This window comes from Rhinolophus ferrumequinum, chromosome 5 (genome assembly GCF_004115265.2).
Source record: "Rhinolophus ferrumequinum isolate MPI-CBG mRhiFer1 chromosome 5, mRhiFer1_v1.p, whole genome shotgun sequence".
Taxonomy (NCBI): Eukaryota; Metazoa; Chordata; class Mammalia; order Chiroptera; family Rhinolophidae; genus Rhinolophus; species Rhinolophus ferrumequinum.
In genome coordinates, this window is record NC_046288.1 from 27,825,903 (window position 1) to 27,848,362 (window position 22,460).

The 22,460-nt window shown below is 34.5% G+C and overlaps 1 protein-coding gene across 1 annotated transcript in view; it reads right to left on the reverse strand.

The window, feature by feature from the left end:
• The window catches only part of LOC117022622 (sulfotransferase 1 family member D1), a 40,902-nt gene that overhangs the window by 13,060 nt on the left and 5,382 nt on the right, over positions 1 to 22,460 (reverse strand). The window contains exons 2-4 of the mRNA XM_033106745.1: positions 6,667 to 6,819; positions 2,807 to 2,932; positions 1,672 to 1,769 (exon numbers count right to left, since the gene is read on the reverse strand). Coding sequence (XP_032962636.1) covers positions 1,672 to 1,769; positions 2,807 to 2,932; positions 6,667 to 6,811 — 369 coding nt within the window. The 5' untranslated portion in view covers positions 6,812 to 6,819. The remainder of the gene's footprint in view (positions 1 to 1,671; positions 1,770 to 2,806; positions 2,933 to 6,666; positions 6,820 to 22,460) is intronic.

The window sequence follows — 22,460 nt, forward strand, 5'->3', positions numbered from 1 at the left end:
AGAAATAAGCAGAAGGGAGAATATATTCATAACTTTGGGAGGTAGCATTTTTTAAAACAAATACAAACAGTTTTAACGATAAAGAAAAAATGATATATTGATCAACCTCAAAATTAAGAACTTTAAAAGATATTGTTAAGAAATTGATAAAGGGAAAAAAAAGCAGTGTGGATTAAGATATAAAGAAATTTAATTATACAATCAGAGGACTTGTATCCAGAGTATATGGAGAATTTCTACCTTAATAATAAAAGAAAAGAAGCCCCTATAGGAACAAAGGCAAAAGACTTGAACAGATACTTCAGAAAAGAAGATACGTAAGTTATGAAAAGGTTCTCTACCTAATTAGTCATTAGGGAAATACAAAGTAAAACCACAATGAAATGCCACCAGACATCTACAAGTATGGCTCAAAATAAATATTTTTAGCTATATCTTGTGTTAATAAGGAAGTGGAGTAACTTCAGCTCTTACACACTGGTCAAAGTGTAAATTGGTGCATATGATTTGAAAATATCTACTAAAGGTGAATAAATGTATATTCTAAGATTCAGCAATTCCATTTCAAGCTATCTAAACAAGAAAAATGTGTGCATACCGTGCAATGAAAGACTTGTATAAGAACATTCATTGCTGCACTATTTTAATTACTGACAAGTAGCAACTATCCACCCAACTATCCACCAATAGTACCATGGATAAGTAATTAACATAACGAAATGCCTCATCAGTGGTTCTCAAATGTTAGCATGAATCAAATTCATCTGGAGGTCTTATTAAAACTCAGTTGGCTGGACCCCTAACCCTATAGTTTCTGATTCAGTAGGTCAGAATTGGGCCTCAGAATTTGCATCTCTAATGAGCTATTTTTGCTCAGAGTACCATATTTTGTGATCCAGCAGGCTACATTAAACAAAACAGAAAAAAATAACAAACATGATAAGGATTGATATCACAAACATTATGTTAAATGAAATAAGCTAAATATTCAAGGTTATATACTTTATCATTACAGAAACAGGCAAACTAATTCATGTTGAAAACATTCAGTATAGTGGTTATCTTTGGATGTGAGGATTCTTGCCTGGAAATGAGGAAGAACAGAGCTTTCGTGGGGCTGGTAATGTTTAATTTTTTGATCTGGGTGCTGATTTCATGGGTATGCTCACTTTATGAAAATTCATCAGCCATAGATTAGGATTTATGCACTTTTCTCCCTAAATGTTATGCTTAAATTAGAATGATTACAAAAATAAGAAGCCTAAAAGTACTCCATTAGATGTATAATTATATATAGTTTATAATCCATAAATTATGTAATTATATATTTATAAATTGCAATTATACTGAATTCATGAAGAAGCAGCTCTGGGTTTATTTAAATATCTATTGTTTATAAGTAGACAGTGAGTAAAGCAATTTAGATAGAAAGACAGGCATATTTGAGAACAGAAAAACCTGAGAGAATCTCAGGGCCAGGTCACAGTGTAATCACTTACTTAAAGCACTGGTGTGCATTGGTACTATTTTGATCCTTAGGATATAGGGACCACATTATTACTTTTGCAATGATTTATTCAGGGGTTGCAATCCCTCACTTTAATTTTTGCATAATTAGTAAAAGAAATTACAACACAAATAAGGATTTTTTTTTTCTTTAAAATTTGCTACCTTGCAGTTATTCTTCCAAAATGAAGATGGGAGAAGTTGAACAGGTAAGTGTGTTTTCACTAATCGAGGAGACTGCATGCTTTTCAAATCCTCAACACCTACAAGCACAAAAGTTAACTACATTATAAATGTAGAATCGCAAAGGTCAATTACATTATAATCTAAGACTTTTAAAACATTAACCCCTCTATATGGCTTGAAATGGCTATATGGTTGTATGGTCTCATATACTTCTAAAATCTACAATGAGATTAAAAAGGTGATAAATTCTTGTTTGTTAGGCTGTTTTATTGCCTATGAATAGTAGGGTTTGTTATCTTTATAAGTGTCTATAAAATCCTCAGATATAATGCCTTGATGAGGTAGAAATAGCAGTAGGTCAAGTGTCAAGATGTCCAAATTTTTCATTCATTTATTTTCCTCTGTCTCATTTACAATGTGGGGAAATTGAATTATTAATAGAAGATTTCAAAATCCCTTTCCAGCTTTCTCTTTTTTGGCCTTTTAATATATTCGTTTTTCAATTACAGCTGACATACAATATGATATTAGTGTCAGGTGTACAGCATAGTGATTAGACACTTATATACCTTACGAAGAGATCACCCCAACAAGTCTAGTACCGTTTACATCCCCATGAATATTTTTTAACTATTTGTATTTCTTAATCCCTTTCCAGCTTTCTTGTATTAAATTCTGAGATCAAATTAAGCTGTGAAGTCCATGGCTAAGTTAAAAACTTTTAATAATGTAAGACCATATATTTTCATAGTTCTTTTCCTTGTGTCTGTGACCATCAGCTAACTAGCAGGAAATAGGATTCTATATTGGATCAAATGCTGAATTTTCAATATATAATGCTCATACAATATTTAAACATTAAAGACTTCCACCTGTTCTATTAAAAAATATACTCATCAAAATTTCCTCTTATGCAGATAATATCTTTTGGTGGAAGAGAAGTATAATATGGTTATTGGAATAAGCAAATTTTTACTCTTCTATTATAGACACTTATGATACAACTGTCCAGACTCTATCTGTATCATTTTCCATCATGATTCTTTCAGATACCATGAAAAGACAGGAGGATCTATTCACTCCTATAGTGAAAAGAAACATTAAAAGAAAATACCATTTGAGAATCCAGGAACTATAAATTCCATGAATGGTACACGATTGTATATTGCATCCCGTTTACATTTTTCTGTATCTCCATTGTTATAGATCAAATCCACTATTTCACTGACCCAGGTTGTTCCTGAAAAAAACACCACAATAATAATAATGAAAGGGACTGTAAACTCTCTGTCAAAAAGAGTGTGAGAGGGTCACAGGAAGTTGTGTAACATCAAAAACAAAAATGTGCTCTCCATTTACATTCCCTTTCTTCTCCCTTTTCTTAAGAGATAGCCTTATCTATCTTGAACTTATACTAAGTCTTGACAATTAAGTTTGCGAACTTGTTGCAACGATGTTGCTAACCTTTTTTGATATGAGAGGGATTGCTCATTATGAATTTGTACCAACTGGACATATAGTTAACCATTTGGAAGTGCTGAAAAGCTGAGTGAAAAAGTTAGACAACTTACATTTTCGCCAACAATTCATGGCTCTTGCATCATGACAATGCACCAGCTCACACGGCATTGTCTTTGAGGGAGTTTTTAGCCAATAAACAAATAACTGTATTGGAACACCCTCCATACTAACCTGATCTGGCCCCTAATGACTTCTTTCTTTATCTGAAGATAAAGTAAATATTGAAAGGAAGACATTTTGATGAAATTCAGAACATTGAAAGTACTATGACAACAGCTCTGATGGCCATTCCAGGAAAAGAGTTCCAAAATTGCTTTGAAGGGTGGACTAGGCGTTGGTGTCGGTGCATAGCTTCCCAAGGGGAGTACTTCAAAGGTGACCCTAGTGATATTCAGCAATGAGGCATGTGGCACTTTTTCTAAGATGAGTTCTCAAACTTAATTGCATAACCTCATATCATGTTTCCCTGAAAATAAGACCTAGCTGGACCATATAAGACCCAGTCTTATTTTACTATAACATAAGACTGGGTATAATATACAACATAATATAAGGCAGGGTTATCTTAATTTTTGCTCCAAAAGACGCATTAGAGCTAATGGTCCGACTAGGTCTTATTTTCGGGGAAACAGGATACATATGTATTATTTGTGTATGTGTGTAAAATCTGATTAAAATAATCACAAAAGTAAAACTTGAAAAATAAGTAAAATATTGGGTATAAAAGAGACATTGTGTAAGTAATGATAGCTTATCTTTCTGTGTGGGATAGATAGAAGCACCAGCCAATTTTAACGAGTCTGACCACAAATTTGTATATTTCCTATTAATATCAAAAAGACTATTAGACTTTGGGACTGAAGAGTACTCAGTCAAAAATGTTCAACATTTGGTAGATGAATGAAGGGAAACAAAGACAACTTTATGATTGTATCTGTGGTAACTACTGTGTCACTAACAAACAAAAAAAAATACATCCTGATTGAACAGAGTAGATCAAGTCACTCTGATCTTTTTGAGATTGTGTCTCACCAGTCTTTGAGAAACGGATCTAAAGTACATGAGCATATGGTCTCTTAATTGTCTATGGAATTCGATGATGTGGTTATCAAGGCACTGCTGAAAAAGAGATTATAAGACATAAGAGAAAAATATCTTCTTAACTGTTCGCATCTCCTTCTTCTTTACCAAACGGGTAATGATAGTCACTAAATTGAATAATCATGGGTGGAAACTAAAACATTAAATTAATCTGTGCAAACAGCAAAATTTTTGAAGGATGATCTGCACACAGATGTATTTTGGATTGGCTCCAGATATTAGCATACTTTAAGCTTCATTTTATTTAGTCCTTTTTTGTGGACAACTCTCGCTCCTTCTTGTCCTTAAATCATAAGTAAAGACTCTGTCCCCCATATTCTGACACAATTACAGTGCTAAGAAAAATGTAGGTCAAATTCATACTACACTTGAATAGTTTGTTGCCTGGTCTGGTTTAGGCTTAAGCAATGCTTCATAGAAAAACAAACTAACAAATCAACAAACAAACAACAAACTAAATTCCAAACTACGATATAACACATTTTATTTTCTATCAGTGTGTGTTTCAAATTGTAGCCAATGAAACCTGATTGGAAGAAGTGCCAACTTAGCTATGCTTTGAAAAATGTTTGTTTTCCATTAATTTTTTTTTTTAAAAGACATGGTTTAGCACATGTAAGGTGGTAGTTAACTTGGATCTTTTAAAACAAAATGAACAGGGCACTGGTATATTAATAACTTTAAGATATGTTCACAACAGCTTGTAGAGGAAACAAAACTTAAAATATGACTGAAGAGCATACGATAATTTATGTGTAGCCATCTAGCTATCTAACTTTCACTACATCAGAAAAAAATTCAGCTTCAAAGAGCATCTTTGTAGATGAACTATTTGTATAATGATACCTTCCAAAGATTATTGTAATGGTTTCCTGCTTGTAAACATATTTTTAAAAAAATAGCAAAAACAAAAGAGCATATACATTATCAGTGATTGCCCTTCTTTTTCTCAACTTTTACCTCAAGAAGGAAATAAAAGGTAGGTTTGGTCCTAAATAATTTGGGTGCAATAAACTGCTCAAAGAGCAATGTAAGCAGTAGGAAAGAAAGAAAAAACAAGCTTTTGCCAAAACAAGCTTGTTTTTTATATCTACAAAGTTCTGTACGGTACGTTTGTTTACTTTCTGGTAGAAGCTCTTTGTTCTCATGCAATGTTTGTAATGTTGGCACATTAGAAATCCTTAAATTCTGGGCTTTCCTCCCAGGACTTGTTACATATTCCTTTGAAGTAATTTTAATATTTATAATCTAAAAAAGTAGATCAGTGGTCTGTATACTTATTAAAAATGCCTTTTCCTCATTTCCTTTAAGAAATGAGGCAAGAATATAAAAGAAAGTTGACTTTAGAGAGTTTAGTAATTAGAACAATTGATTTAGTATGAGCTCAAGTAAATTAATGGGACAAAAGTTGAGAGAACCTCATTTCTCTGCTATTTCTCTGTACATTTAGCACTGGGTAAATTGGAAGATTCTGTCATAAAAAGATCTGGAGATGTAAAAGCTATTGATTCCTATTGAGTCATCTTCAGGTTTCTTCTCTGAGACCATATACTTAAGTCAGCAGTTGTTTAAATTTATAACAAATAATTTCTAAACATATTCATAAAATATGTTCAAAATAATAAAACATGAATATTTGACAATATATTTTTAAATATTAGAATGAATAAACTATTTAAACATTAAAATGTATAGCGAGTATATATACATATATTTATATTCTAATGCAACAAAATCATTGATATATCAGTTTTAATAATTTGTATTTGAAATTAAAAGGAAAAATGAGACAAACAGCTTTAATTTTCCTTCAGACAGAGCCTTTAATTGCAGACCTTTCAGAATAGGCAGTGAGTTTGTCAAATTTGACACAAAACTATTTCAGCAACAGCTACAACATTCCCTTGACTAGTGATCTGCCGATCAGTGGGCTTACACATATGGATCAATAACTAATCAGCAAGTACAGTTGGCCCTTGAACAATATGGGGGTGAGGGGTGCCAATACTAACATTTGACTTCCCAAAAACTTAACTACAGATAACCCTCGTTATTCATAGGAAATTTATTCCAGGATCCTGTGGATACCAAAATCCACAGATGCTCACATTCTTTATATAAAATGATATAAAACAATGCGTAAAGTCAGCCTTTCACATACACTGATCCCCATCTGGGGATTAAAAATACTGTTTTCTATCTTTGGTTGGTTGAATCTATGGATGAAAAACCTGGGGATACAGATGGTTGACACTATATTTATTGAAAAAAAATCTGTGAATCAGTAAACCTGTGTAATTCAAACTCATGTTGTTCAAGGGTCAGCTGTACAAATGAATGAAAAGATCTTACCAGATTTGGGATAGGTGGAGATCAAAAGGTCATCTGGTCGGGCTTCAAATGACTCCACCTGGGACCACGCCTCAACAATGCTCCAGAAGAGAGGAACACCCTGGATATCCACTAACTCCCTTCTGAAGACATCTAGCTTGTCCATTTTTGAGACTAGATTTTATACAAAGGGAAATATGTTAAAATGTCTTTGTTTTAGTAGCATCAATCAAATTGAAAAACAAATTAATATTTAATTAAATAAATTAATATTACTCTGGATCCAGCAACATCATGTTATGGTACAGTGTATTATGAATCAGTGAAAGAAGAAATATTATTAAAAACTAATGAGGTCTTGCACAATTTATTTCACATGTGCTGTTTATATGTTAAATATCAACACTGTTCATCAGTGTACTCAATATTATACAGCATTTCCTCAGGCAAGGATTTCTGGGATATGTAATAAAGTGACTAAACTTTGGAGTCAGGAGAAAGTGTCTCAACCACAGCACTGCCGTTTCATTGCAGTGGAAATCCGAACAAGCTCCAAACTGTGCTGGGCCTTAACTGCAAAATCAGGAGTGGCCTAACTTAGTACCTGCCTCTGTTAAATTACTGGTTGGGCTGGTAAACGATTATATCTAAGTTATCTACAACAGACCACAAGAATGAAAGGGTGTGTGAAGGAAGGATAGAGAAGAGAAATTAAATGACAAAAAGGACAAGGTAAAAGAAAAGAGCTTGAGGTAAGCGTAGCATTGGAAATATAATGCTCTGATGAAGTTTTTAGCAGTAGTGACATCATATGTCATTTTATAGTTTAGGCATAGCTCTAATGAAGGTACTCTTATTCCTCTTTAGTTGCCATATATAAAAGTCGAAGAGTTTGAAATATATCCTAAGTCCTACTCTAAAACATGTTGTTTCCCAATTTAGCATGAGCTGAATGGTTATTTTTCTTTCTCTAAAGTTCTAGAAAAACAATCTCGGGGTTAAAAGGCTTCCTGAGACCCTCTAGCAGCTGCTGAATCTGTCTTTAAGAATTAAAATAAGAAGTCTCTGGAGTCGTACATAAAGTTTAATCTGCACCTTTTCTGAAGTGCAATCTTTTTTCTTTCCTTTTTTTTCAAGTCTTCCTAACTCCATCCCTACCCTACCTCATCCAAAGATCTTTTATTTTAAAAGGTTATGAAACCGCAGGATACAAAATCAATACACAAAAATCTGTTGCATATCTACACACTAATAACAAACTATCAGAAAGACAAATTAAATAAAAAGTCCCATTTACAATTGCATCAAAAAAAGAATAAAATACCCACGAGTAAATTTAACATGAAAGACCTGTACACTGAAAACCATAAGACATTAATGAAAGAAATTAAAGAAGACACATATAAATGGAAATATATTCTGTGCTCATCTATTCGAAGAATTAATATTGCTAAAATGTCCATACTACCAGTACTAAACTACAGATTCAATACAATCCCTATCAAAACTCCAATGGCATTTTTCACAGAAATAGAACAAAACATTCTAAAATTTGTATGGAACCACAAAAGATCCCAAGTAGCTAAAGCAATCTTGACAAAGAAGAACAAAGCTGGAGGCATCGCACTCCATGATTTCAAGGTATATTACAAATCTATAGTAATCAAAATAGTATGGTATTGGCATAACAAAAGGCACATAGATCAGTGGAACATAGTAGAGAGCCCAGAAATAAATCTACAAATATATGGTCAATTTATGATAAAGAAGCCAAGAATATACACTAGGGAAAGTACAGTCTTTTCAATAAATAGTTTTGGGAAAACTGGACAGCCACACATGCAAAAAAAAAAAAATGAATCTGGAACACTATCTTACACCATACACAAAAATTAACACAAAATGGATTAAAGCCTTGAATGTAAGACCTGAAACCATAAAACTCCTAGAAGAAAACATGGGGTTGTTTTCTTAATTTCTCTGACAACAGTCTTGGCAATGATTTTATAGATCTGACACCAAAAGCAAAGGCAACTAAAGTAAAAATAAACAAGTAGGACTATATCAAACTAAAATGTTTCTGGATAGCAAGGAAACCATCAACAAAATGAAAACATAACCTACTAAATGGGACAAAATATTTTAAAATCATATATATAAGGGGCTAATCTCCAAAATATATAAAGAACTCATACAACTCAATAACAAACAAAACAAAAACAAAACAAAATAAAAACAAAAAGCACAATCCAATTAAAAAATGGACATTTTCTACAGAAGATATACAAATGGCTAACAAGGACATGAAAAAGTGCTCAACACCACTAATCATCAGGAAAATGCAAATCAAAACCACAATGAGATATCATCTCACATATTTAGAACAGACAAGAAATAGTAAGCATTAGTGACGATGTGGAGAAAAGGGAACACTTGTGAAGTGTTGGTGGGAATGTAAATTAGTATAACCATTATGGAAAATAGTATGGAGTTTTCTCAAAAAGTTAAAAATAAAACTAACAAATGATTTGACAATTCTACTTGTGGGTATTTATCTGAAGAAAATGGAAAACACCAATTTTCCTTTTTCAATGGAAAAGATATATACACCCCATGTTCATTGCAGCATTATTTAAAATAGCCAGCACACGAAGATCACCTAAGTCTATACCCAAAAATGGGTGGCTAAAGATGATATGGTATATACACACAATGAAATATTATTCAGCCATAAAAATAATGAAATCCAGCCATTTGTGACAACCTGGATAGATCCTGAGGGCATTATGCTAAGTGAAATAAGTCAGACAGGGAAAGACAAATACCATTTAATGTCACTTATATGTGGAATCTAAAAAGCAAAACAAAACAAATAAACGATGAGTTCATAGATACAGAGAGTGGATTGGTGATTGCCAGAGGTAGGATTTTGGAAATATGCAAAATGGATGAAGGGGGTCAAAGAGCACAGGTGTCCAATTATAAAAAATAAAAAGCCACAGGGACTTAATGTACAGCACGGTGATTATAGTTAACAATACTGTACACACTGTTCCCTAATAAAGTCCTGTTCTCCTTCCCCAATAAAATCTTAAAAAAAAAAAGAATACTGTATTGCATATTTGAAAGTTGCTAAAAGAGTAAATTTTAACAGCTCTATCACAAGATAAATTTTATAACTATGTATGGTGGCAGATGTCAACTAGATTTATTGTGATCATTTCACACTATATACAGATATTGAATTGTTACATTGCACATCTGAAACTAATATTATGTGTCAATTATATCTCAATAAAAATAATATTGTCTATCTCCTTAAATTTACTCTGACTTGTAAGATATTATGGTTGAAACTATTTAACAATTATTTTCTAATTAAAATCCAGATCATTTTACCAAGAATTTCATAAAAGAGCTGCAACTTTACCTTACCTCAGCCTCAGAACACAGAAAGCCTATACATTTATGTGATAGCCCTCAGATACATTTATGTTCCTCTAACCACTCCATCCCTCCACCCAAAAATTAAGATCTTGGGAGGAAAATATAACAGGAAAAAATAATTTTAATACTTGTTAAACTTATGATCATGATTGCTTTCTTTATATATTAACTTCTCAAAGTAGCTAAGGTCGGTGTCCCTGCTTCATACTTCTCAAATCTTGTCCATGGTCTTTTACTTTTTCATATTTCTATTAGACTAGGCTCAGCTTTCCGGTTGCCTTACCTTGTTTCTTCTCAATTACCCACAGCTTCTTTCTTTCACAAGAAATAATTGTCAGGCTGGTACTAAAAACTCAGGCTTCATTACTCCAAATCAAGTTCTTTAATTTTTTGTTCTCTACTACATTAAAAAACCATCAAAATGAAAAATGTTTTAGGGTATCATTGCTATGTAGTATGTAATCAGCACTTCTGAAACCAGTATGTAAATGCTCAGTGAGATGCTGACCTTCTCTACTCTATCTTGCCCCTTTCCCAGCCCCACTGAAGCTGACTTGATTTGCAATTCATCCCACGAGTTACAGGCTCTTTGTGCTCTGTGATATGACTACTTATATTAAATGCACCTATGCTGATAGAGGATTTCTAGAAGAGATTTTATAATCTTTCTGGAATAAAGTTTCTAGAAATTCCTTCCATATGTATTCAGTCCATTAATGTTTATCAGATTCTCAGTTTGTTATGAAGCAGAGGTTTATCCACAAATAGAGGAAAATTGACAGTGATGCCGCTTAGAAATATTTTCTCTGTGGAAAGAGCAAGAGTTAATTTGGAGGAGAACTTCCCAGGCAGGAAATAGCATGTAGAAATACCCTCTGATAGGAGAGAGGAATAAGGCCTGTGTGCCTGGAGTGCAGAAAGCAAGGAGGGGTGGTTAATACTAAGCCAGATTATGTGGTAAGAAACTGGAGATTTCAGGGTTATTTCTGGGTTATTAAGTGTGTCAGGGATATTCTGAGTTTCTGACTAGTCTCTTCCAGAACAGGAGTGTCCTCTGCCCTGCAATTATGCACAGTTTTAAACATAGTTCTGTCTTAATATGAGAGGATGGTGATATGTAACCGATCCTGGGATGTTTCTGAGCGTCACTATGGGAGGAGTATATAATTATATATTAGTTTTTGTTTGTTTGTTTGTTTTGCTTTTACCAAAAGTCTTGGAATTTATCAATACCATAAAGTTTCAATACCAGTAGGTGATAAGTTGAGTCTAGTGTTTGTTATGCCTCAAAAGTAAATTTATGATAGCATTGTGCTATGATTTAATAGTGTTGTTATTGCACTATTTCCTGAAAATATTTGCTAAATTTCATGGATATCTGCTTGTGTCATGCGGGGCAGCCTGCAGGGTCTCAGTTCCCCACATAAGAACGCAGGACATGGGGAGGCCAAAAAGGAACACCCACGGAGCCATAGATTGGGGAGTCACACCATTATATTCTCACTGGCGGCTGGGTTGGAGACACAGGAAGCAGGAGCCACACAATTCTCAACCCTCACTGTGCCGCTTGCAGGCTCAGCCACCATCTTCTTGCTAGCCCCCATTTTTCTGCTAGCCTAGCCACGGCAGTTATATTAGTGGCCAATGGCTCACTGGTTACAGCTGACGGCCAACTAGCCACAACTGATGGCCATTTGATCACAGTCGATGGCCATTTACTACCTGAGCCAGCACCTTTCTATGTGAGGCCGAGAGCCTGGAAACTGCTTTTTGGGGCTCTGTCCCCACACTCTACCCCTACAGGGTCTCGCCTCACAATATACACGACAAGCATCTTCCGCGAGGGGCCCTGTGCGAGGAGCCTGGAGGTGAATGCTATTTCCTGGACACAGCCAAGCTCTCTGGTCACAGCCAGGGTTTCTCAGGGCACTACCAGTACTTCTGGGCACAGCCAGACTTCCTGGGCTTCTTAGGGTACCAATAGTCTCCCCGGGCACAGCAAGGGCCTCTCAGGGCACTGCCACTCTCTCTGGGCACAGCCAGACTTCCTGGACTCAGCCAGGGCTCTCAGGGCACTGCCACTCTCTCTGGGCACAGCCAGACTTCCTGGACTCAGCTAGGGCTCTCAGGGCACTGCCACTCTCTCTGGTCACAGCCAGACCTCCTGGACACAGCCAGGGCCTCTCAGGGCACGGCCACTCTCTCTGGTCACAGCCAGACCTCCTGGACACAGCCAGGGCTCCAGGGCACTGCCACTCTCTCTGGTCACAGCCAGACTTCCTGGACTCAGCCAGGGCTCTCAGGGCACTGCCACTCTCTCTGGACACAGCCAGACTTCCTGGACACAGCCAGGGCCTCTCAGGGCACGGCCACTCTCTCTGGTCACAGCCAGACCTCCTGGACACAGCCAGGGCTCCAGGGCACTGCCACTCTCTCTGGGCCTCTCAGTACCGCGGTGGAACAACAGGGGCTCACAGTCAAGGTGCTTACATATTCTCAATGGTGGCCGGTCAAGACACAAAAGCAAACATCCGCCAGTTCTACTACATGGTGGTATGTTCCCAAACAAACAGTCAAGCTGTCCATTAAATTAGGGATGGAAAGCAATTCCCCATAGTCCACAGTCATTCGCCAGGGCTGTCCTGGGGGTGAGGGATGACCTTGACCTCACCCTCAGCTCCCACGGAGGACTCAGCAAGCCTTTCCTCCTGGGACTACAAGTCCTGCATCCGGGCTGCCTCAGCAAGCACTTCCCAGCCCACCGGGCCGCAAAGACCTTCACTTTCTCCGGCTTTGCTGGTTGGGGAACCGTCCATGTCTTCCCACCCCTCCACGGGGTCCAGCTCTCAGGCAGCTGCTCCTCCTGGTCTTCCTGAGACTGAGTGTTTATACACACAAACTGCTCCACCGCCCTTCGGGGAGCTTTGGCCGACACTGTACCCTGCTCGCTGCGCCATGTGTAGTGCAGGGGATCCTGCCAACTACACCATGTGTCATGCGGGGCGGCCTGCAGGGTCTCTGGTCCCGCTCCCCACATAAGAACGCAGGATATGGGGAGGCCAAAAAGGAACACCCACGGAGCCATACGTAGGGGAGTCACACCACTATACTCTCGCTGGCGGCTGGGTTGGAGACACAGGAAACAGGAGCCACACAATTCTCAACCCTCACTGTGCCGCTTGCAGGCTCAGCCACCATCTTCTTGCTAGCCCCCATTTTCTGCTAGCGTAGCCACAGTAGTTATATTAATGGCCAATGGCTCACTGGTTACAGCTGACGGCCAACTAGCCACAGCTGATGGCCATTTGATCACAGTCGATGGCCATTTACTACCTGAGCCAGCACCTTTCTATGTGAGGCCGAGAGCCTGGAAACTGCTTTTTGGGGCTCTGTCCCCACAGCCTGTGAAAAGAAAGTGTAGAAATTCAAAAAGTTCAAAATTTGAGGTTGTTTATTTCCCTTCCTTTTTCTAAATAACAAATTTTATTATATTTATTTAATAGCATTTACTGGGAAGTACTGGGTATCAAAGAATATTCCGGACCCTGGTGATAGAGCAGGGTCTGGGGCAGAGAAAATGTATTCAGAACACCATTACCTCTTTTCCAGCACAAAGACTGTATTTTTCACTGTCCTTTGCAGTTAAATTGGGAGCATGTGACTGAATTCTGGCTGTTGGGCTGTAAGGGATGTAAAATCTTTCCTCCATCCTCTAGTCCTATCTCCACTGCCATGGAGCCTTTGGAGTTTATGTGTTCAGATGCCTAGATACAAGATTGAGGTGATTCCTTTACCTTTCTTCAGACTGTGACAGTGAAAAGTAACTCGTTACTATGTTAAGTCATTGATACATTGGTGATTTTTTTTTTGAATAGCCAAATATATTGTGGATAGTATAGGAAAATGCTCAGACAAAATATCTATTCTTACAGAGCTTATAGTCAATGCAGAGTTAGATAAACACAGAATAAGTATTATAGTATACAGATGTAAGAACCATGAAGAAAAATAAAACACGGTAAAGTGTAAAGAATGAAGAGTTCAATGGTAAGGAAATGAGAACTAAAATTTATACATGAAGGACAGATAAATGAGTGTCTACACTGTAAATGTGGTAAGCCTCACAGTTAGCTTCAGCATTCTCTACTCTGTAAGTTTTCTTTCAATGATTTCATCCAATTCAAAGTTTTAAACACTCTCTCTATGCTGATCTACACATACAAATGTTTTCAGTATCGCCAGCTTGACAGACTTATATATTCAGTTGCCTTCTGAACATTTTCGTGAATGTCTCAAACTCTGTTGCAAATTCAAAATGTGTAAATATGAGATCAGCCCTTTCCAACCTATACAGAAATCTGCTTTTCCTACTCTGTTATCTAGGCTCTAACTTAACTATAAATCTCTAGAAAACACACTCGCAACAACAGAACACCATACCCTCTGAGGTTTAGCATATCTTCTGCTAAGTTAAAGTAAATTAAGTTATGAGAAATGAAAAGTAATTTTCTGAAATGAGATCTGCTTTTCTAAATAGCAGACACAGCTTCTGAATGTCTCAACTATCTCAAATACATATGATCTAAGGGACACACTTGATACTGCTACTAGGTAATAGCATCTCAAAGGTGTGATAGAAAAAAAGCCTTTCTTGCCTGTGGAGTTGAAGCTGACATCACTTCATCTCATGGTTAGCCATATTTTCGCTCCTATATGGACATAATTTTCTTATAGGACTCTAAGTATCTCAGTTCACCTCTCTGACCTTCCATTTTTCATGTATAAAATGAATGGGTTGCAGTATATTATGTCTGAGAGCCCTTCCAAAGCTATCCTTCTATGAATTTGTGAGTATTTAATATCCAATTTTTGGGTATTGAATCGTGGATTGGCTAGCATGGGAATCAGGTTATGGTCTACATTACGATACTGAAAAACCTGAACCCAATAGATGAAATATACTCAGATGTATCGTATCTGACTGAGTACGTTTACATCACATCACAGTACATTTACATTGAAATTGTAATTCAACATATATATTACTTTATTACAAGCTTTAAAATATATTTTATATTTATTATGATCAATAGTTATTGAAGTACTTGCTATGTGCAATGCACTAATATATACATAGATAATACTTATTTTTGTAAACTCTTACTAAATATATAATTCTTGAAGATAAAAATGTGTATATAACAAAGCTGAATGTATATAAGTATCATGAAATAGAATCCTTCATCAAGATTTGAAGAAGGAAGACATCTAATTGAGGATATTAGAAAAGACCTGAAGAATGATGATAACATTTGACATCAGGTGTGAGGGGTTGATAGAGTTTTAATAAGAATAGATATCATGATTATTCATGAGAGCATGCAATGCAAGAACAAAGGTAAGAGAAGAAATACTATGAGATGTGTTCAGGAGAGGGTACGTGGATCACACTGACTGAAAGTTTCTTCATTTTCAGGAGAGTAATTCATTCATTGATTCCTTCAACAATATCAATTATGTGTCAACTACATTCTAACAGTTGGCCAGGCAAAAGGCAGAAAAGCCTTTTACCTACGTAAAATTTGCTGTCTAGTGGGTAGTGAAGGACATATGTGTAATTGAAAAATTGTCCCTATTGTAGACAATTGTGAATGTTGTGCTCCAGAGTTTATATTCAATTAATGAGGAAATGAAGGACTACGTAGGATTTTGAACAGAGGAATGACATTATTGAACTAATATGGAAATGTGAGGAAGTGTTGACTGTAAATAAAGAAACATGCAATTCTCCTCATCACTTCCCAATGCTCTTGCAATGTTCACATATGATGTAAATGATTAAATCCATGTTTAATTTTACTTACATATGGTATTTGATATTTTTGACCACATATTCTTCTGAAACTCTCTTGATTTTTATGCTCCTGTCTCTTTATTAATTCTCAATTTCCCAAACGAATATATAGGCCAGAAGTATTTTGTGTTTTTTTTTTCCTTGGAGTCCTATAGTTGATATGTGTCTCTCTTATCTTACTTTACACACTTTACCATGGTTTTAGCAACCACCTGTAGGTTGATCCTCCAGATGGTAGATTTATCTTTAGTTTGTTTTGAGCTGCAGACCTATATATCCAACTACTATTGCCCACCTTCTCCCAGATGTTCCTTAGCCATCTCAAATTTACTAACAACAAATTTAACCCATGAGTCTCACTCTCTAGTGAACAGTTCTTGTCCAAGAGTTCCTATGTACTTTATATTTTGGTGATACCATATTCACCTCACCACTGAAGTCAGAAATCTGGAAGTCATCTTAGATTCTATATTTGACTCTTCCAAATCCAATTGGCTCACAAATCTAATTGTTTTTATCTTCCAAGTATCCCTGGGAAAAGCAGCTTCTCTTCATGAACTAGCTTAGTGGTTAAGACTATAAATTCTCTAGATTAATAATTCATATGCCAGATCTATCATTTACTACCAAAGTGACTCTATACAAATCAATAAACCTAATTTCAATTTTCTAATCATAAAACAAAGGTAATGATTTACTTAATTTATGCAGCTATTGTGGTGGAGAATAGAAGATGGATATAACCTGGTTGCTGACAGAACATGGTACATATTTAGTAAATGGTAGCCATTACTAATGTTATTATTATTATTGTCCAAACAAGACTTTTTTAATGTCCTATCATCATATACCCTGTACTATGGCAATGGTCTTAAAATTAGTTTCCTTATTTCTAAGCTCAGTTCCTCCTTTCTACCTGCCAACTCTCATTATGTTATATGTAAAATCTGATCACAGATATATAGATAATGTATTACAGAATTGTACACATGAAATCTATGTAACTTTACTAACAATTTTCACCCCGATAAACTTTAATTTAAAAAAAGAAAAATACATTAACTTTCTCTCTTTTGAGATGTTCATTAACTGTTACCACCTTGATATAAAAAAACCTGATCACAGCCTCGTAATTGAAAGGATAAAGTTTAAAGAGCGTTATCATGATTTTTGCATTCAAACTTCTTTGACCCTCTTTCTGTTTACCTCCACGCAGCACTTAGACTTTAGCCTCTAGCAACAAGGCAATTGAAAAAACAAAAAATTCACTTCCTCCCCTCTAGCTGTTGCAATTGGACATTTCTGTCTTTGATCTGATATTCTTATTTCTCTTGTCTATCTGGAAAATGCCAATTCATTTCTCAAAATCTTGTACAAATTTCAGATGTTCTCAAAACTACTCTCTTCTCCAATTCCATATCTTTAACATATTGATATAATTTTATACATTTTAGTGTGTTGTTATTATCTGTTTACAGATAATAGGTTCCTTATCCCAGGATTGGAACACGTATTTGACTTTGTAATCCAAGGCCTTTACTTTATTGAGGTTAATAAATGTATATTGAAATGAGATGAAGTTTCCCTAATAGTCTAGGTGGCATAATCAGGTATCAAATTATTTTATGTTACCACTATAATTTTTATTGTCAAACTAGCACTTTTGGGATATACTATGTCATAGACACAATCAACAAGGAGTTTACATTCTAAATCATTATCCAAAATACACACACACACACACACAAACACACACACACACACACACACACACACACAAAACCTTGTTTTTAGCGCATGTATTTTGTTATTTAATCCTCATAAAAAAATCTCCTAATTTAAGTCTTATTATCCCCATTTGACCAAGAGAGAAATTAACCAAGAGAATGTTTAAGTAACTTGCCCAGATCACATACTGTCAGTAAATGGCAGGACTGGGTTTGAACCCTGATAGTCTTACTACACGGCCAGCAATGTTCACCACTGAAATATAAACACTGAAGAAATAAATCTTAATACAAGGCAACGTAACAGAAGAAGTGTTAAATTATGGTAAAGTGGTCATCAGATCTATAGTACAGGTGGTATGATTTGATTTTGACCATGATGTTTGGCTAATCAGAGATGCAAAAGAATATTCTAGGTAGAAAAAATAGAGAAACAGTGTTCCTTTTTGCTCAATAATGCACACACTAGAGTGTTCTGTAAATATATGGAGATTTAATCTACTATAGTGCATATGAAATGACTTTTAGAAAATCTGAATCACACTGATAATTTATTTCAATAATATTTGTCTTTATTCAATACTCATATTTTACCTGATTATATAAAATTTTATTTGGGACCATTTCTAAAGGGATAAATTGTACATTTTAGACCTTGCTTCATGTGTGGAAAGCTGTATAATAAAATATTTTAATTTATGTAGTTTTTTGTAATATTTGTGTTTTTGACAATATCTGGTTATTTACAGGTCATCCACTAAAGGTGAACAAATCATATAAGTGCATTTTAATATTTCCTGTATCCTATTCAAATTTTGCATGAGTTTAATATTCTAAATTAACAATATGACTCCTAAAAAACCCAAAAGTATTTGTGGAAGAAAGGCAGTCAAATTTATCTTACCTTTAAACTGAGAGCTTTAAATGAGTATCTTCAAGTTAAAAATCATTAAAAGGATGATATTTGAGTGACATAACAATGCTACGTGAGAGAAATTGAGCTGGTGAAAGCTCAGGAAATGTTGTAAGAAGATGAATGTTTCCCTTAGACCTCTTTTGTTTACTTCTCTGAAAATGTCCCTTGAAACATACTTCCTCTGGGGCATAACTGCAAAACCTTGGAAACAATTTATATCCTTCAGGCTGTTAAAGTCAATGTTAATTCATTTTTACCTAAGCAAAATTATTGACTCTCACGCCCATTAGTGAATTAAAATAATGAAATATTGTACTTAAGGATATGATACATCTTAATCATTACAACAAATTGAATATTAAACTGATAATAATACATTATTTTCCTAGAAAGTGATATTTTGATATTCAACAGATTCTTAACCTAAACAGGACAGATTTTATTGGTTCCTTTTTAAATATGTAAAAGCTAAATATTTTACCAATAGGAATGCTGTATTTGTGGGGTTTTTATAAACATAGCTTTGAGAACTGGAGGAGAGGCAAATAAGTCCTGCTTTTCCACAAACCAGTGTGGTATGACCCTCAGCTACTTACTTACCTCACAGTTTTGAGCCATATTTTACCTATCTAAAAAACAAGGGAAATGTACCAAGCGGTTACTCCAATTTGTTTCACACCTAACATTACACAATTTTAAGTGAAATTAATATTTTTTGATTACCAAACTATATTCTTTACATCACAACAATGGAAACAAGAAAGGAATGAGCATTTTTACAGAACACTCCTTTAACACTAAAACACCCCACTAGGATATTCCTAATTAAAATGCTTCTTTGCTTTTATAAAAACTCAAAGTACACATTTATAAAACTTCTCATTTATAAACCTCAAAAATAATACAAGTACTATTCTGTATTTTTCACACGACCCGTGGCAGTTTATCTCTGCAATAAATGATCCAATTACATGGCTTTTGACTGTTGCATGTTGTTTGCCGTGTACCTATAAATGAGGTCATATTCTTTTCCCAAAAACTGTATCTTATAAACAGTCTTAGTTCATATTACAGTTACCAAATTTAATTGCTTAAAACAACGTGGAGCAATTTTAAGACATGGGCTATAAAGAAGATTAATATTTATTAAACTTATTAGGCATTATACTTTCCATATCACACATGTCCACTTCAGCTTAATAACAATAGCTTTGAAATTCATATTATCATTAGAAATTTTCAGAGTTTATGCAACTTGCCCAACTCCAAAAAAATTATAAATGGTAAAATCAGGTTTAAAATCCTGGGACATAACATACCGAATGTAAAAGCACTTAGCTTTGTTGCTGAAAGGCTACTGCTAGAAAAATCTAGAATTTACCAACTGTGTGGCTTAGGCAAGCGAACTTTATTTTGTGCACAGAATTCTTCATTTTAGCAGATAGTATGCAATTCATAGAATCATTATCATTGTGTCATTGTCAATGTTACAATTTCATAAATGAAATAATTTAACATGCATAAGGATGCAGCATGCTGTCTGGCATGCAAAAATTGCTGAATACAGCTTAAGTATTACTGAAATGATTTAATATTATCACCATTAATACCATCATAATCTCAAAGTCTATGCTTTTTAAAAATTTTAATACTGCCTCAAATTCAAAGAAAAGTGCATTCTCTTTTACCTAGAGAACAATTCTCCCTCTGTCACTGTCCCACACAAAAAGAGATAATGGGTCTAAATTTTTATATTTAATCTCTGCCTAATAATCAGTCATTAACCCTGTAAGTGCTTGGCAACTTTAGCCTTTTAGGAGGAGAAAATTGCACTTACCTGTATCCTCCATCTCACACAGAAATTTTAAGGTTATATATACCCTATTCTTTGATATCCTCAGACAATTAATTGTACATAGTCAGGAAGTATTGGATGCCATTTGCTATTAGGCACTTTTTTATTGGCAGGGTCTTTCAAACAAAGGTATTTGATGGTGAAGAATTAATTATACTATTCTCTATTTGGGAACCCAGGGGCCTAATAAAATCCAGAAACCCGCTTTCCAGTGCCATAGCAATGGAAAACATTGGTGAGATCATCATTTCAGTTCCCCAAAACATAAAAAACTACTTTGTAGTAAACCTTACTTGTTTGTTAGCCTAAATGAAATACATATTAGAAATAAGATAAACACGTATTTTCATTAAAAACATAAGTGTGAGTGTGTGTGTTTGTATATGTGGCGTTTTTTTGTTTGTTTCTTTCTTTCTTTAATGATTTAGTTTCCTGACACCATGGGGCTATATGATTTTACCTGAAGTTTTAAGTAAGACAACCAACTAAGTGAAAGTTTCCTGTTTTATAAAACCCAAAGTAGGCAAAAGTAGATAGGTTGAGAAATAAACATTTATGGAGTATTTACTATGGATAGGACTAACTTTTCAAGAGAACCTTCCAAGTGTGGTTTTCAATAATTTTCCAATACATTTTCTTTGCCATAATGTCCTCATTGGTAAAATGGGAATATTACATGTCATTGCACTGGATAGTTGTGAGAATTAAATGAGTAAAGTACATAGAACAACGCTTGACACAGACTAAAGATCAATAAAACACTAACAACAAAAATAATTAGAATAATGATTTAAACTTATAGCATTTTTGAGATATATATTATTTATCCCTATCTTACAGAAAAAGAAACTGAGGCTTGGAAAAGGTATGAGCATTTCCCAAAGTGAAACAACATATATGATATGAAGTAAGAAATTATAATCAGTTTTATAGATTCTGGCAACCACCTTGTTCCCTTTTTTTTCCTTCAGTTAAATACTTAGTTCACTTTCTTTTTTTAAAAAAAAAAACAACCCTAATATAAAAGTGTTTAAAGTTTTGAATTTGCCACTGATCACAGCTTTGGCCAATTCTCAGAGATTTTTAATATTGCCAGTTTTTATTATTTACTGCATAATTTGTATTTAATTATATGAAGACTGTTTACCCAATAGATTATTTTAAAGAAGATATATTTGGTTGGCTTTAATTTTCTAATCAATTGCATTTTATAACAATGTTTAATTCGTTTCTCAATGTTAATCTGCTGGTCTAGAGAATGCAAACATTACAAATTCTACATTTTAGATGTGAGGGTGATTTTCTTGCACCAATAAATGATCATTTTATTGTAAGTTGTATTATCTATTGGTAGTATGAACTTAAATGGGTGTATTTATATATATGCACATACAAATGAATTCAATATCAATGTATTTTTAAATATTCAAAATCTTATTAATTTATATTTTTATTACATTTATTGGGGTGACATTGGTTAGTAAAATTATATCAGTTTCAAGTATACAATTCTATAATACGTCATCTATATATTTCATTGTTTGTTCATCACCCACAGTCAGTTCTTTTTCCATCACCATATATTTGACCCCGCTACTCTATAAAAAATTTAATCTGTTAAATAGATTATTATTGTGTAAGATCTCCCTCTGAACATGTTTTTATCAATATATCTCAAAACTGTTAACATATACAGTATGAGTTTTAATTTTTTACTTTGAAAATATGCTATTTGAAACATAAAATTTTATTTGTTTTGTATTTATTATATAATGTAATATTTATTGTCATAGATTCAGCTTTCTACAACTTTAATCGTTTTTGTTTTATGACACAATAATATTGTTACTTTTTTTGCCTATATCTGTTATCTATTTCTCAATGCAACCTCTAAAAAAATCTATTTATATATATGTATGTATATATATATATATATATATATATATAGTTTTGATTTTTTTAAACCAATGAGTCATTTTATTAATAGAGGCATTTCATTATTGTATTTAAAATGTT